The sequence below is a fragment of the Anomaloglossus baeobatrachus genome, chromosome 6 (genome assembly GCF_048569485.1).
Source record: "Anomaloglossus baeobatrachus isolate aAnoBae1 chromosome 6, aAnoBae1.hap1, whole genome shotgun sequence".
NCBI lineage: Eukaryota > Metazoa > Chordata > Amphibia > Anura > Aromobatidae > Anomaloglossus > Anomaloglossus baeobatrachus.
The window spans coordinates 194,928,624-194,946,193 of record NC_134358.1 but is presented as its reverse complement, the minus strand read 5'-3'; the positions used below and the strand labels follow the sequence as shown (position 1 = coordinate 194,946,193).

General features: G+C 48.9%; 1 protein-coding gene across 3 annotated transcripts in view; it reads left to right on the top strand.

Annotated features, from left to right (window-relative positions):
* Positions 1-17,570, top strand: part of RTTN (rotatin) — a 324,013-nt gene that overhangs the window by 130,420 nt on the left and 176,023 nt on the right. For all 3 annotated transcript variants that reach the window (XM_075314609.1, XM_075314608.1, XM_075314610.1), the window contains exons 23-26: positions 1,015-1,111; positions 1,923-1,982; positions 4,408-4,599; positions 14,291-14,530. In XM_075314609.1, coding sequence (XP_075170724.1) covers positions 1,015-1,111; positions 1,923-1,982; positions 4,408-4,599; positions 14,291-14,530 — 589 coding nt within the window. The remainder of the gene's footprint in view (positions 1-1,014; positions 1,112-1,922; positions 1,983-4,407; positions 4,600-14,290; positions 14,531-17,570) is intronic.

The following is a 17,570-nucleotide window of genomic DNA, read 5'->3' as shown; positions in this document are numbered from 1 at the left end:
CGTTGGATTAGATCGACCATTTCGGACGCCTACCAGAGTACTCAGGTGCCTCCCCCGCCGGGGATCAAGGCACATTCGACCAGAGCTGTCGGTGCCTCTTGGGCTTTCAGGCACCAGGCTACGGCTCAACAAATCTGTCAGGCTGCCACTTGGACTAGCCTGCATACCTTCCCGAAGCACTACCAAGTGCATGCTCATGCTTCGGCAGATGCGAGCTTGGGCAGACGCATCCTTCAGGCGGCTGTCGCCCATTTGTGAAGTTAGGTTCTGCCTACTTCTTAGTTTTTCTGTTTATTCCCACCCAGGGACTGCTTTGGAACGTCCCATGGTCTGGGTCTCCCAAAGGAACGATAAAGAAAAAAAGAATTTTGTTTACTTACCATAAATTCTTTTTCTTATAGTTCCGTATTGGGAGACCCAGCACCCTCCCTGTTGCCTGTTGGCAATTTCTTGTTCCGCGTGTTATCACCGGCTGTTGTCGTGGACAGAATCTCCGGTTGTTCCGGCTCTTGCTCTCTTCTACTTGTGGGTGGCTATTCTCCTTCAGCTTTTGCACTAAACTGGCTGGGTCTGCTCACCAGGGGGTGTATAAGCTCAGAGGGAGGAGCTACACTTTTAAGTGTAGTACTTTGTGTGTCCTCCGGAGGCAGAAGCTAAACACCCATGGTCTGGGTCTCCCAATACGTAACTATAAGAAAAAGAATTTACGGTAAGTAACAAAATTCTCTTTTTTTCTCACATTTTTTGCATTCAGTAGATAAGGGTAGTCCCATTCCCTTTATGACCTCCATTCATTTTTCTGATCGGTATTTGATGTAATTCATGCTTATGGAGAGGAGCACAGGGGTGATAATGGATTCCTATTGATCCACACACATTAGATACATTTTATCATTTCAAGTACTGTTTCTTTTTTTTTCAATTGATTCATTTGATTATATGAGTATCTTTGTGTATCTGTATGTATGTGTATGATATAAATTATAATACATTGCTTCATATGTTCACTTTCAGCATCACTGTTGTTACAAAATGACAGTGCTTTACTTGGTGAAGCTGCAGCGGTAATGTGTCTACTTCTGTTCGATGAAGTGTCAAGAATGGATATGTGGTAAGGGATGCATTTCACACCAGCAGCCAGACATGATAAAATATTGACCACTGAGTGTGCACTACCATGATCAGGTGCCCAGTACTGGTAACTAGTGATGAGCGAGCACTACCATGCTCAGGTGCTCGGCACTGGTAACTAGTGATGAGCGAGTACTACCATGCTCAGGTGCTCGGTACTGGTAACCAGTGATGAGTGAGCACTACCATGCTCAGGTGCTCGGTACTGGTAACCATTGATGAGTGAGCACTACCATGCTCAGGTGCTCGGTACTGATAACCAGTGATGAGTGAGCACTACCATGCTCAGGTGCTCGGCACTGGTAACTAGTGATGAGCGAGCACTACCATGCTCAGGTGCTCGGCACTGGTAACTAGTGATGAGCGAGGACTACCATGCTCAGGTGCTCGGTACTGGTAACTAGTGATGAGTGAGCACTACCATGCTCAGGTGCTCGGTACTGGTAACTAGTGATGAGTGAGCACTACCATGCTCAGGTGCTCGGTACTGGTAACTAGTGATGAGTGAGCACTGCCATGCTCAGGTGCTCGGTACTGGTAAGCAGTAGTTGGACGCCCGGACTGGCTCAATTCGAGCACTTGAGTATAATAAAAGTCACTGGGGAACTCTGGCAGAAAATAAACGATTTCTGCTGTATATAAATATTTAATTCTGCATCTATATTTATATACCTTTAGAAGATATATTTCAGGTATAGTATGAAATAAGATTATAACGCAGTAGCCTTTATTAAATCTGTATATGTAGTGTATAATACACAGTTGAGTTCAGTCTTGTGTTTCCTCCCTAGGTCAGAGGACGTGCCCACCTCCCCCCTTCCATTCAGCTTGCCTGTAGCTATAGTTAGGCGGTAAGTCACCTATTTTCTTTTCAGGCATTATTACTTGCTGTTTTATGTGACTTAATATATGGTAGTGAATTAATATGGGGTGCATTTTTACCACCTCTAAAGAAAACAGATCCTTACAAAGAGGATGACCTATTGTTTTAAATTACCGTATTTTTCGGATTATAAGACGCACTTTTCCTCCCAAAAATTTGGGAGGAAAGTGAGGGGTGTGTCTTAAAATCGGAATATAGCTTTACCTGGGGGTCCTGTCTGTGCGGAGATCGGGTGGCCGAGTGCCTGTGCTTGTGTGCGGGTGGCAGCCAGGTGCCTGTGTGCGGGAGGCAGCCGGCACCGTCAGGCACCCGGCTGCCGCCCTCACACAGGCACCCAGCTGCCGCCCGAAAGCAGGCACAGGCACCCGGCTGCCGCCCTCACACAGGCACCCGGCTGCCGCCCGCAAGCAGGCACCGGCAGCCACAGGTACCCGGCTGCCACCCGCACGCAAGCACAGGTACCCGGCCGTTTGCACGCAGGGTGTGCGGGCCGCCTGCTGGCTGCCATTGTGCGTGTGGGCGGCTGTGCAGCAGGTTACCCAGTTTGTCCGCTGTCCCAGTTTCAAACGATGGCGCCAGGAGCTGGCGCGTGCGCAGATGATGCTCTTGGATGAGAGCTCCATCATTTGAACCGGGACCGCAGACACTGGGACACTCACCGCACCGGCCTGCAGCACGACTAACCTGCCGCCGCTGCTGCCACCACCACGGATGCCGCCGTGGACCCCGCGGCTCCTGCCACCGCGGACCCCCCCTCCGGTAAGAGAACACCGGAGTATAAGACGGACCCCATTTTTATTTTTTTTACCTTTTTTATGTCTAAATTTGGGGTGCGTCTTATAATTCAGTGCGTCTTATAAAGCAAAAAATACGGTACGTGTTTTGCGATTAAATGTATTTAAAATATTTTTTAAAATTTTTACGATCACGATCCTGTATTAAAGAGGACTTTCAACTTATTTTTCATAGTGAACTTTTTTCCACCATGATGTAATGGTGGTTCCAGAGTGGAATAATGTTTTTGTTTTTTTTTTCGTTTGTTTTTAATTTTTTACTTATTTACGAGAATCTGTCACAAATGTTTTTCTACCTCTTCCGAGAGCAGGCGTAATGTAAAGACAGAGACCCTGATCCTAGTGATGCGTCACTTACTGAGCTGCTTACTGTCATTTTGATAAAAATCAATCTTTTCTCTGCTGCAGATCTAGCAGTTAGGGCAGAGTCACACTGGCGTTCGGCATCGGATGTGATATGCTAATGACCCTCCGTCCAAGCTGTGCTGCGAGCGTGAGCGAAGTGTCATGCGACTGTGACCAGATCTTGTAATCGGATCACAGCTGCGGAGTGGGTGGGAGGGATTAATCTCTCCTCCATTGTTAGCCTGTGCAGTATATCGCACTGCACTTGGATGTCACCCGAGTGCAGTCCGATGTTTCTGTCGCACCCATAGACTTGTATAGGTGCGAGTGACACATCTATCGCAGCACGCTGCGATTTTTTTTCCTCAGTCCGATTAGGGCTGAGGAAACACTTGCAGATCTGAGCTGCTGCATTCTGTTAAATGAAGCCAAGTTCAATGCCATATTTTCTTGCATTGCACCTGTGTGAATCATACGCCAGTGTGACTCTGCCCTTATACAGAGCTCATGAATATGCTGGACTACCTGGCAGCGCGCCAAGTAGTCCTCTAATGGTAATTACTGCTAATTAAACAGTCATTTTATCAAAACTACACTAAGCAGCCCAGTAAGTGACACATCACTGGAATCAAGGTCTCTCGCCCTGTGTTATGCTGCTCTCAAATTAGGTGGCAAAAACCAGGTGACAGATTCCCTTTAAAAACCTTCATTTTCTAACCGCTTTAACGTTACCGAACACAAGTGATTAAAACAAGTGACATAATACAGAACATGTGCACAGTAATGTCAATTTGACATTGCTGTGCACAGTATAGATTTTTTCCATGGTCTTGTATTGCTTTTTCAGGCTGATTCCGCTAAGCCGATGTTCACGTGCAAATTTATTTTTTTTGGGGGCGTTTTTCTGTTACTGATCATTCTGAAACAGGTTTTGTGATTTGGCAGGGCCTAGTTTGGAAAGGTTTCCTTCAGGATTTGCTTCAAAGAAGTGAGATGCATTTTTTTTTCCTGACGTTTTTTAAATCTTTTAAAAAAAAAATAATTCTCATTAATCTCCTCATATGAAGCGCAAAGTTGATTTCCCATTGAAATGAATAGAAAGAGTTTTCCAAGAGTCTTTGAAGCAGTTTTTGATCCAAAAATCATCATCCAATCAAAAAATGTTCTTCAAATGCCTAAGAATTATTCAAGGTGTTCATTCTTTACTGTACCCTCGGGCGTGTGCCATTTTTTTATGCAATATCTGTCTTTTAGATTTCACCTTCCAGTGTCTGTGACTACCCATCATGCTGTAAGTCCATACACAATGGCCTCTCCTCTGTGCTCGGAGTGGATAACCATGAAGCCGGTCTCGGATATGCTGTGCATTGCATGGAATCTCTCCTGGAACCAAGGAATGGATAACTGTTTGAAAAATCTAGAAAAAGAACCAGAGGACAATATAAAGTAAGGCTCAGCATATAGAAGTACCGTATTTTTCGGACTATGACGCACCTGACTATAAGACGCACCCTGGTTTTAGAGGAGGAAAAAAGGAATAAAATTTTAAGCAAGAAAATGTGGTCATGACACACTGTTATGAGCCGAGGATCTGCTACTGACACTGTTATGCGGGTAATGTCCCCAAACTCTCTACTAAGGTACCCCATCCTGGTAATGATCCTCCTGCATTGTATATGATCCCCATACTTGTATAAATTCCCCCATCCTGGTATAGCCTCTATCCTGATAAATACCCCCATCCTGCTATATAGTCCCATCCTGCTATATACCCCCATCCTGCTCATAATATACCCCCATCCTGCTATATACCTCCATCCTGCTCATAATATACACCCATCCTGCTATATACCCCCATCCTGCTCATAATATACACCCATCCTGCTATATACCCCCATCCTGGTATATGGCCTGTATCTTATGGTACAGAAAAAAAAAATGTTTATGCTCACCTTTCCTCACTCCCTGCAGCATCGATCATCTTCCTCTCTGTATCAGCAGCAGTGCCGCTGACCTGTGTGGAGCCGTTCCCCTGCAGCATCGCGATGTCCTCCTGTCTGCTGGCTGATGTTTGTGGAGACTAGCGGTGCGCACAGCGATGACGTCATCGCTGTTCTCACCGCTCGCTACACAGATCAGCTGGCAGACAGGAGGACATCGCGATGCTGCAGGAGAACGGTGACGGGTGAGTATACCGTACTTATTCACTGCCCCCCACGCAGATGATGATGCGCGGGGAGTAGTGAATACAGCCGCACATGATCATTCCAGGCTGTAGTTGCCAGGAATTACCACGCGGGCCGGCTCTTTACTATGCACGCGCCCACCTGTTGGCTTCGGCGCTGAGATATGATGGGCGGGAGGATACATGCATATGAAATGAGCGGGCCCACGTGGTCACGGCAGACTGCTACAGCCTGCTCTTGCCGCCAATGACCCGCTCCACCGCAGCACCCTCATTCCCCGCAGCCCTACATTCAGACTATAAGACGCACCCCCCACTTTCCCCCAACAGTCCGAAAAATACGGTATTTAATTAGGTTAACTTCAAGAAATTGTATTTATTTTACCATCTTTTCATTTTGTAAGTGTAGTGATCACACATGTTTTTCTTTATCGTTCCTTTGGGAGACCCAGACCATGGGTGTTTAGCTTCTGCCTCCGGAGGACACACAAAGTACTACACTTAAAAGTGTAGCTCCTCCCTCTGAGCTTATACACCCCCTGGTAGCCAGTCCTAGCCAGTTTATCGCTTTGTGTTCAGGAGGTCATACATCCACACATGCATTCTCATCTGATTGTTTGACTTTTGGAAAGAGTTTAAAGAAAAGCGGGTCCATGTCTGGACTCCTGGCATGTCCCTTCTCACCCCACTGTGTCGGCGGTGTTGTTAAGGTTGATTTACAAGGCTGAAGCCTTACATGCCGCGCTCCTTCACCATCCCTTCTGGGCTCTGGCTTGAAGTGGGAGCCAGCACGGTCTCCATGCCTGGCAGGAGTCCCCGGTCTCCATCCACAGCCCCTTGAGGATTCTGTTGGACCGGAGCACTCATCCCCAGGGACATGGCCCTGCGTCTCAGCAGCTAAGTACCTGAGACGTTTATGTTGGGGGTCCCGGTTCTTTATTGTAAGGGGAGAGTATGCTGTATGTGATTGTTTTTAACTTTTCCGGCGGGTTCTCCAGCTTTTGCCTGAGAATCGCGCCGATGGTGCCTGCTTGTCGGCCTCGCCCCTTAAATTTAGGCCCCGGCTTCGCCGGAGGCCTAGTTTCGTTTTCCTGCCCTCGCATGTCACTCATGCAGAGGGACAGATTCGGCTCCTCCCGGCGGCCGTTCTACACAGGGGAGGGACACTCCCCACTGCTGGGGCGTCCCTCCTTCCCGGCAGGTCTCTATAGCCCTCCAGTTCCCGCTCTTTTATAGGAACGCCCCTAGTCCCGCCCCCTCCATTTCTCAGGCAGAGTTCACTCTGCTCTGGGACATCCTGCATTCTGCATCTCTGCTGAGGTGCTGCGCTCTGGGGGACCGTGCTTCGGGATCTGGAGGGCACACAACACCGCGCTCAGCGGTCTGGTAAGCCACAGCCGGTCTCCGGTTGTGGACCTCTGTATATTCTCCCTGGGGTTCATTCTCTGCAAAGCCCCCACTCCAGCAGCATGTCTCACACAAGGAGCAAGGCTCCAAAGCTTTATTATGCATGCACTGCATGTAAGCTCCTGCTGCCTGAGCCGAGCATTTATCCACACTGTGATGGTTGCTCTAACTTGGCGGTGCCACAGCCTGGAGTCTCACCCCCAGTGGTCTCTCAGGCTGCTGCTGCACCTGTGATTGAACCCCCGGCCTGGGTAGAGTCCTTTTCTAGGTCCATATCCCAGTCATTTGCTGAGTCCATGGGACTTTTGTCCAGGACTTTGATGAATATGCATCAGCCCCCCTCTCAGGGTGCCTCTAATACTCTTGACAGAGGACTCCTATCCTCTGACCTCCGTCCATCAGAGCTCACGGAGGATTCATCATCTGATCCCAGACCCCGTCCTAAGAGAAGGCGCAGGGCTTCCTCCCCCTCCCCATCCCACGGCTCTGTCTCAAGAGCTGACTCTCAAGATGAGGAGGATGCTCTCACTGGGGGCTCGGAGGCTATGTATCCCATCGATTTCTCTGAGGATGACTCAGATCCTAGTGATTTGATTGCTTCTATTAATTCTGTGCTAGATCTCAATCCGCCAGTATCAGAGGAGCAACTCTCTTTGGCAGAAAAACATCAGTTTACCTCGCCTAAGAGAGTGAAGAGTGTGTTCTTTAACCACTCTAGTTTTCAGACCGCTGTGACCAAACCCAGGGCCTGCCCTGACAAACGCTTTCCAAAGCGTGGTTCTGATGACCGGTTTCCATTTCCACCTGAGGTGGTCAAGGAGTGGTCTCACTCCCCAAAGGTAGACCCTCCGGTGTCTAGGCTATCAGCCCGGACCGTTGTGTCGGTGGCTGACGGCACCTCACTTAAAGATTCCACTGACCGTCAGATTGACCTTCTGGCCAAATCTGTGTACGAAGCTGCGGGGGCCGCGTTTTCCCCGACTTTTGCAGCAGTGTGGGCTCTCAAAGCCATCTCTGCTTCTCTAGAGGAGATGCATTCCCTCATCAAGGAATCTATGCCTGAGATGGTTACCTTAACTGCTCAGGCTTCAGCCTTTTCATCTTATACCATGTCTGCCATGCTAGAGGCTGCTCACCGCACTGCGGTGGCTTCAGCTAATTCTCTTGTTATCCGCAGGATTTTGTGGCTTAGAGAGTTGAAGGCAGATGCTTCGTCCAAGAAGTTTCTTGCTGGGCTCCCTTTTGCTGGTTCACGGCTGTTTGGTGAACAGCTGGATGAAATCATTAAAGAAGCTACTGGCGGGAAGAGTACTTCCATGCCACAAACTAAGACCAGGAAACCTGCCCAGGGTAGGAATCAATCGAGGTTTCGTTCCTTTCGTTCCTCCAACTTTTCATCCTCTAAGCCTAACGCCTCTAACGTCCACTAACGTCCACTAACTCAGCCAAGGATCAGAAATCCAACTGGCGCCCAAAAGCGCGTCCGCAGAAGACCGCAGGAGGTTCTGTCACTAAGGCAGCTTCCTCATGGCTCTCGGCCCGCTCCAGCCACGTCCTTAGTCGGTGGCAGGCTCTCCCACTTTGGCGCCGCTTGGTTAAAGCAGGTCTCCGATCAGTGGGTGAGAGACATCATATCTCACGGCTACAGGATAGAATTCTCTTCCAGCCCTCCAAACAGATTTTTTCTCTCAACTCCCCCCTGCTCCAAGGCCGCCGCCTTCTCGCAGGCCGTGGCGTCCTTGCAGGCAAACGGAGTGATTGTCCTAGTTCCCGCTCAAGAACGGTTCAGAGGTTTTTACTCAAATCTCTTCCTAGTTCCAAAAAAGGACGGTACCTTCCGGCCCATCCTGGATCTCAAGCTTCTCAACAAGCATGTCCGGGTGCGGCATTTTCGCATGGAGTCTCTGCGATCAGTCATTGCCTCTATGACCCAAGGGGAGTTCCTGGCGTCCATCGACATCAGAGATGCCTATCTACATGTGCCAATCGCAGTGTCACATCAGCGTTGGTTACGTTTTGCGATAGGAGAGGATCATTTCCAATTCGTGGCTCTCCCCTTCGGGTTAGCCACGGCCCCTCGGGTATTCACCAAGGTCATGGCGGCAGTGATTGCGGTCCTGCACCTCCAGGGGTTAGCAGTGCTTCCTTATCTGGACGACCTTCTGGTCAAGGGTCCATCCAGCGCAGACTGTCAGCGGAGTGTTTCGCTCACTCTCGCCACCCTAGCCCAATTCGGGTGGCTTGTCAATCTTCCCAAATCCACTCTGACTCCGACCCAGAGTCTCACGTACCTAGGGATGCGGTTCGAGACTTTGCCGGCACTTGTGAAGTTGCCCTTAGTCAAACAGCAGTCACTCCAGCTAGCGATGCGCTCTCTGCTGAGGCCCCGCCGTTATACCCTTAGGCGTCTGATGCAGGTGCTGGGTCAAATGGTGGCTTCCATGGAGGCAGTTCCCTTTGCCCAGTTCCATCTGCGTCCTCTGCAGCTGGACATTCTCCGCTGTTGTGACAAGCGGCCTTCCTCCTTACAGAGGTTAGTGGCTCTGTCGCCACGGACCAAGACCTCTCTTCAGTGGTGGCTTCGACCCCTCTCCCTGTCCCAAGGGCGCTCCTTCCTGGCTCCGTCCTGGGTGATTCTCACCACGGATGCCAGCCTATCCGGCTGGGGAGCGGTACATCTCCACCACAGAGCTCAGGGCACTTGGACTCTGTCCGAGTCAGCCCTTTCAATCAATGTGCTGGAAACCAGAGCTGTGCTTCTAGCTCTCCTAGCCTTTCACCACCTGTTGGCGGGCAGGCACATTCGAGTCCAGTCAGACAACGCGACAGCGGTTGCCTACATCAATCACCAAGGCGGGACACGCAGCCGCCTGGCAATGTTGGAGGTCCAACGCATTCTTCAATGGGCGGAGGACTCCAAGTCTACCATATCAGCAGTCCACATCCCTGGCGTAGAAAACTGGGAGGCAGATTATCTCAGCGCAAATTATCTCAGCCGTCAATCCGTGGACGGTGGCGAGTGGTCTCTGCACCCGGCAGTGTTTCAGTCAATCTGCCGCAAGTGGGGCACTCCGGACGTGGACCTAATGGCATCCCGTCACAACAACAAGGTTCCGGTTTACGTGGCTCGCTCCCACGATCCTCAGGCCTTCGCCATGGACGCTCTGGTTCAAGACTGGTCGCATTTTCGTCTGTCCTACGTGTTTCCCCCTCTAGCTCTCTTGCCCAGAGTCCTGCGCAAGATTAGAATGGAGGGCCGTCGAGTCATCCTCATTGCAACGGACTGGCCCAGGCAAGCTTGGTATCCGGACCTGCTCCAACTGTCCGTGGAGATGCCGTGGCATCTTCCGGACCGTCCAGACCTGCTCTCGCAAGGTCCGTTTTTCCGCCCGAATTCTGCGGCACTCAAATTGACGGCGTGGCTCTTGAGTCCTGGATTTTGACGGCTTCTGGTATTCCTCCTGAAGTCATCTCCACTATGACTCGGGCCCGTAAGTCTTCCTCCGTCAAGATCTATCACAGGACTTGGAAAATTTTCCTGTCCTGGTGTCGCTCTTCCGGCCATTCTCCTTGGCCATTTTCGTTGCCAACCCTTCTGTCTTTTTTACAGTCCGGTCTGCAGCTAGGACTGTCCCTCAACTCTCTCAAGGGACAAGTCTTAGCTCTATCAGTGCTGTTCCAGCGGCGTCTCGCCCGGCTGGCTCAGATCCGCACCTTCATGCAAGGTGCGTCTCACATCATTCCGCCTTATCGGCGGCCCTTGGATCCCTGGGACCTTAACTTGGTCCTCACGGTAGTGCAGAAACCCCCCTTTGAGCCTCTTAGGGAGGTTTCTTTGTATCGTCTTTCTCAAAAGGTGGCCTTTCTAGTTGCCATAACTTCTCTCAGGAGAGTCTCTGATTTGGCTGCGCTCTCCTCGGGGTCACCTTTTTTGGTTTTTCACCAAGACAAGGTAGTTCTCCGTCCGACCCCGGACTTTCTTCCTAAGGTGGTCTCTCCCTTCCACCTTAACCAGGATATTTCCTTGCCTTCCTTCTGTCCGGCCCCTGTTCATCGCTTTGAGAAAGCGCTGCATACTCAAATCCGGAGAGCACGCACCAGATCTAATGTGGCTCGCACCGCTGCGCTTAGGCGGTGCACCTCTCTTTTTGTGCTAACCACAGGGCGGCGCAAGGGTCTCTCTGCTTCTAAGCCGACCTTGGCCCGTTGGATTAGATCGACCATTTCGGACGCCTACCAGAGTACTCAGGTGCCTCCCCCTCCGGGGATCAAAGCACACTCGACCAGAGCTGTCGGTGCCTCTTGGGCTTTTAGGCACCAGGCTACGGCTCAACAAATCTGTCAGGCTGCCACTTGGACTAGCCTGCATACCTTCCCGAAGCACTACCAAGTGCATGCTCATGCTTCGGCAGATGCGAGCTTGGGCAGACGCATCCTTCAGGCGGCTGTCGCCCACTTGTGAAGTTAGGCTCCGCCTACTTCTTAGTTTTTTCTGTTTATTCCCACCCAGGGACAGCTTTGGAACGTCCCATGGTCTGGGTCTCCCAAAGGAACGATAAAGAAAAAGAGAATTTTGTTACTTACCGTAAATTCTTTTTCTTATAGTTCCGTATTGGGAGACCCAGCACCCTCCCTGTTGCCTGTTGGCAATTTTCTTGTTCCGTGTGTTATCACCGGCTGTTGTCGTGGACAGAGTCTCCGGTTGTTCCGGTTCTTACTCGGTTCTACTTGTGGGTGGCTATTCTCCTTCAGCTTTTGCACTAAACTGGCTAGGACTGGCTACCAGGGGGTGTATAAGCTCAGAGGGAGGAGCTACACTTTTAAGTGTAGTACTTTGTGTGTCCTCCGGAGGCAGAAGCTAAACACCCATGGTCTGGGTCTCCCAATACGGAACTATAAGAAAAAGAATTTACGGTAATTAACAAAATTCTCTTTTTTTCTGTGTAGTGATCACACATGTTTTTTTTTCTGTGTAGTGATCACACATGTTTTTTTTCCCCGCTTTTTTTTGCTGATGAGCGCATTGTAATAAAGGTGAGAAAGTGAATTAGTGACATAGCAAGTGCTTTTATACTGGAAGGTAGAAAGTCACTTTAAATGACCAGAGATGAAGGTGATTCTGTTGAGCCATCCTTGACTTACTGGTAATTGCTAGACTCCTAGCTTCTACCACAAATCAGCTGAGATTTTCCATGTGGATCAGTGCAAGAAATGCTATCAATTTGCTGTGCGGCTGCTGTAGCTGTATTCACAGGAGATGCTAATTTCGGCCTTCATACCGCAGCCTGAAGTACATTGTAGACAGTTAGGAGTGACCATTCCAACAATATCAGTGACTGCTATACTTGTGTGGCATTTGTTTAATCATTCTATAATGCTCATTATAATCCATGAGTATGTTCATATTTCCGTGTTTTACAGACCAATTAAAGAGAATCTATCACCAGGCTTTTGCTACCTAATCTAATAGCAGCATAATGTTGGGGCAGAGACTCTTTTTCCAGCGATGTGTGACTTACTGGGCTGCTTAGTATAGTTTTGATAAAATCACTGTTTAATCATCAGTAGATTATCATTAGAGGAGTACTTGGCGTGCTGTCAGGCAGTCCAGCATTGTCAGGAGCTCTGTATTGGGGTACAGTTCTATTTGCGTTTTGCAAGGACAAGTGCAATCCAATACAACATCAGATTGCTCTCACTCTAGTACAAAACTATGGGGCAATGTCCATCTGCGATTGATTTCTCATGTCATAGCGGCATGTGGAATGAATCGCAGCATGCTATGTTTGGCAGTGGTCTCAGCTCACGCACCCCCATACAAGTCTATGGGAACATGTGAAACATTGCACTGTACTCACATGTCATCCACCGTAGTGCGATGTATGCAGAGACAGGCAGCGGAGGAGATGGTGAGAAAGTGTTCCCGCCCCCTTCCCCGCAGCTGTGATACGATCACAAGATCTCATCAGTCTCATGACCCATGGCTCACACTCACAGCAGAGGGTCATTAGCATATCTCTTCTGATGCTCTCGCATAGGAAGCTGTGTGCAAGTGGACCGAGGCCTAACTGCTAGATCTGCAGCAGAGAAAACATGGATTTTATCAAAATGACAGCAAACCGCTCAGTAAGTGACACATCGCTGGAATCAGGGTCTCTGTCTCTACATTATGCTGCTCTCAGATGGGGGAGCAAAAATCTGATCATTGATTCCCTTTAACCAAAAAATTGCAAAAAAAAATGTAAACCTCCTTTTTTTGATCCACTTTCAGATCAAACTTGCCCATTCGAGTACATAAAAAAAACGATAAAGCGCCTTTTAATATGTAGGAGAAGCTTGCTGAGTAACTTTCCATATGTGAAAAACAGATGCCAAACTGATGGTAAAAAGAGACGTATAGACTGACTGAAAATCTGATCCAGCTGAGGGATGAAAGCCAAACCTTTATTCCTGTCTTCTCAATGAGGCTTAATACATAGTTTTACTACACTCAAGAAGATGAAAAAGCACCAAAATATTTAATATTCAAAAGCATTGATTTGTATTGATACATAATTATAATTGTTATACTTAAAATAGTGTGGAGTATATTCCTATAAGAAAGGTCAGGAAAAAACGTATCTGGAAAAGGGCATCATACTAATGGTAAGCAAATTATAATGTGGGCCGCACGGTGGCTCAGTGGTTAGCACTGCAGTTTTGCAGCGCTGCAAGGAGTTTGTATGTTCTCCCCGTGTTTGCGTGGGTTTTCTCCGCATAGTACAATTAAGTACATTATAGTACAAAAGGACATAGAAAGCAAAATCAGATGAATTAACATATCATATAAAGAAAGCAACCACAGAAATGAAAGACCCACAGACTCCGGCGTACGTTTCGCTCAGGGCTTTCTCAGGGAGTTTTAGCACATAATATTTTTAAGAGCTGGATATGTGTCACTATCAGTAATCCACACATGGAGCACTGCAGATACAGTTTCTCTTCATTCCTGGATGAGATTCTGTATGTCTGTCTGACTGCAGGCCAGTGATAGACGGAGCCATCTGCATTGATATTCAGGGGGTGTCATGCTCCGATGGTGCGGTGTGGGGTAACGGCTCATAGGAATGTCTGCTTTTTCCCTTTTGATTTAATTTTGTTTGTTTTTATTTTTTCCATCCTACTCTGTTATAACCAGTAAAAGAAAAATAATGGAAAAGAACTCATTTGTGAGCAGAACTTAAAAAATAATCTGCAGTTTATTTTTTTTTTTTTATTTTAAAAAAAGAAATAAAATAATTAAATTAAATCTTTAGTGAAAATAAAAAGACAAACAAGCAAAACTGTCCCATATGTTGCTGTCCTCTGTACGGCTCCACAATATGGACTACATAGAAAAGGCATGCCGTGTGTAGATAGCTGACAGCCCAGTGTTTAACTCACCATTACACATTAATATTACGGGCAGCTCCTCGTGTCCGCTACAGCTCTTTATTGCTGTACCTGTGTGGATAACATTTCAAGCTCTGACTGTGTTTGTTTTTTTCTTTTTTTTTCTCTCCCAAGTTTTTCAGATGCATTAAAGTTATCCCCAGAAGAAGTCCTGACATTGAGGATGACACACTCAACCAGTGGCCTGCAAGATTGCCTGAGTTATATCACTCGGGCTGTGTCTCATGGGGACGTTCGCTCTGCTGTTGCTAGGATGAATTTTTATCTCCTAAATGACAGACTGGCTCTAAACTGCCTCACTGACTATAACATGTCTGCCTTGAAGTGTTTGCCTTGGCATGCAGCATTAAGCAGGTGAGATTCACTGCACAATTTCTAATATCTGCTTGCTGTGCATAAAATATGCACACACACGCGTGATGATTAAAGAGGCTCGTGCAGGCGGCTCCTCACCTCCCGAAGTATTTATTCAGGCAGTCGGGAATAATAAATACTTCTCTATGGGTGGAAGGTGTGTGTGTGTGTGTGTGTGTGTGTGTGTGTGTGTGTGTCCACGTGTGTGTGTGTATGCCCGTGTGTGTGCGCGCATGTGTGTGTATACATGTATGTGTATGTGTGTATGTATATATATATATATATATATATATATATATATATATATGTGTGTGTGTATATCTGTGTGTGTGTATATGTGTGTGTGTGTATATGTGTATATATATATATGTGTGTGTATATATATATGTGTATATATATGTGTGTATGTATATATATATATATATATATATATATATATATACTGTGATATACTGTGTGTATGTATATAATATATACTGTGTGTATGTATATAATATATACTGTGTGTGTGTACTTTTAGGCATATGTATAAAAATGCTGCAGAATAAGAATACTTTCAAAAATAATCTCGTTTCTTTTTTTACCAATTAAGTGATTGAACAAAAGACAAATCTATATCACATCAATACTAGGTGTGACCATCTTTATTTTTCCAAACCGCATGAAAGCAGTCAATTCTTCTAGGTACACTTCTATACCATCATGTTCACATGGAAGGCCTTCCGCCTTCCACGGGCAGGGTCGAGGCTGACCAGGTACGTTACAGGGTTGAGCTGCTGGTACACGAGGTATGGGCCTTCCAGGCTGCCTGAAGCTTATCCTGTGGTACGGGGACCAGCACCCACACCTTTTGACCCACTTGGTAGGTTCTCTCACAAGCATTCTGGTCATACCAACGCATCTGATCGGCCTGGGCTTGAGCCATATTGTCGTGTACCAGCTGCGTCAAGGCCTGCATTTTGTCCCAGAAGAGCACAACATACTCGATGACCGACATTCAAGGGGTAGCCAAATCCCCTTCCCATACCTCTTTCACCAGAGCCAGGGGGCCCCGCACACTTCGCCCGTACAGAAGCTCAAAAGGTGAGAATCCCGTTGAGGCCTGTGAAACCTCCCGATAAGCAAATAACAGGTGTGGGAGATACCGCTCCCACTCACGCCTGTAAGAGTCGACCAACATCTTAAGCATCTGCTTTAAGGTGCCATTGAACCGCTCGCACAGGCCATTAGTCTGTTGATGGTACGGGCTGGCCACCAGATGTTGCACCTGAATTTGCTTACAGAGAAACTCCAACATCTGTGAGATGAATTGGGTCCTCCAGTCAGTGAGCATTACCTGGGGAAAACCCACTTGGAAGAAAATCTCCAGCAAAGCGGTGGCCACCTTGTCAGCCCGAATGGACGACCAGGCTTCCGCTTCAGGGTACCGGGTGGCATAATCTACTACCGTCAGTATGAAGCGTTTCCCGGAGCTACTGGGAATGGCCAGCGGGACGACCAGATCCACAGCCACCCTCCTGAAAGGCTCATCAATGATGGCCAAAGATACCAGTGGGGCTTTGGGGCGTGGCCCCGCCTTCCCCACTCTGACAGGTGTCACATGAACGGCAGTAGGCAACCACATCGGCCCCCAGTTTTGGCTGGGTTAACCTGGCCTTGGTCTTAGCGATCCCTAGGTGTCCGACCATCGGAATCTCATGTGAAATCCGCACATTCCTTTCGGAATGGATAGGGTACAACCAATTGTCGGTCCCTGGGCCACGCCTCTGGTGAACCCTGCTGGACCGTGACTCGGTACAGCTGTCCTTGGTCCCAGGCCACTTGCTCTGGGTCCGAGTCGGAGGGAGGCTGTGCCACCTGCTCCTTAAGAGCTTTCAGGCTGTCGTCAGCTTCTAACGCTGCCTGAAACCCCTGACTATATGTGGCCAGAATCGAGGAGACTGCCACGTCTTCAGTCAGTACCCCGGGGCCTGTGTCCTGGCCTCCGCCTGACTCGGCTGCCACTCAGTCAGAAGGGGAAGAGCTATCGGACCTCCGGGAGGCCCCTTGGGTTCTGGCACTCCCACTGCGGGTGACAGCGGCCACAGCCGCTGTTACAGTGGGTCGTGCCTGGTTTTCCTCCGTTCCTGATCAAGTCGCCGTCAAGGGAGACCTACCTGGCTTCCTGACACCCCGGTTGGGGGGAAAACCCTGCACCGAGATCTTACCTGGGAGCACTTCCGCTCCTAGGCCAGCCCCAATCTCACCTGCCTATTCCCCCCCCCCCCATCCTGCAGCAACAGAACCCCGCTGTGAAATCTCTGGAGACCCCGCATTTGCTGTGGTAGCCCCCACCTCACGCATTGGCTCTCTCCCTGCAGTATCCTGCTCTCTGCTTATCCCTCCAGAGGGCAACAGCTCCCAGCTCACTGGCTGATCACTTGTAAAGGCATTGTCACAACTTTCTCCGACCCCCTCCCCTCCTGTCACAGCTGCCGCTGTATGTGTGTCTGTGGTGTCAGTGTAAGCAGAAGACTCACAGCTCACTCCCTCCTCCCTTACATCATGTACAGATCACACATCAACATCACCAGGGGGTATGTCAGTACTGGCTGAAAGATCAGCCCTTGGGAATTCGGGGGCCTCAAACTGGGAGGTTATCCGCCCCAAATCTGTCCCAAGCAACACTTTTGCGGGAATCTTATCAGTTATTCCCACTTCTCACCCCCTCGTCCTGCATCCCAATCTAAATAAACCTTGGCGACGGGCATCGCCGGTTCAATGCCTCCAACTCCGGAGATAGCGAGGGTTTTTCCGGGTACCAAGTCTTGGGGGGACACCATCTCAGGCTGTACCAGAGTCATCTCAGTGGCGGGGTCTCGCAGTCCCATGGTCATAGACCGGCCGACGGTGATGAGTTAGAAGTTGTCCAGGAACCTTCCACCACCCCCACCCACACACATCACCGTGGCCGGCCTTTGGGACGGGGCCGGGGCCTTGGGGCGCTGAGGGCACATGGCCTTGAAGTGTCCAGTTTGGTTGCACTGGTGGCACCGTCTTG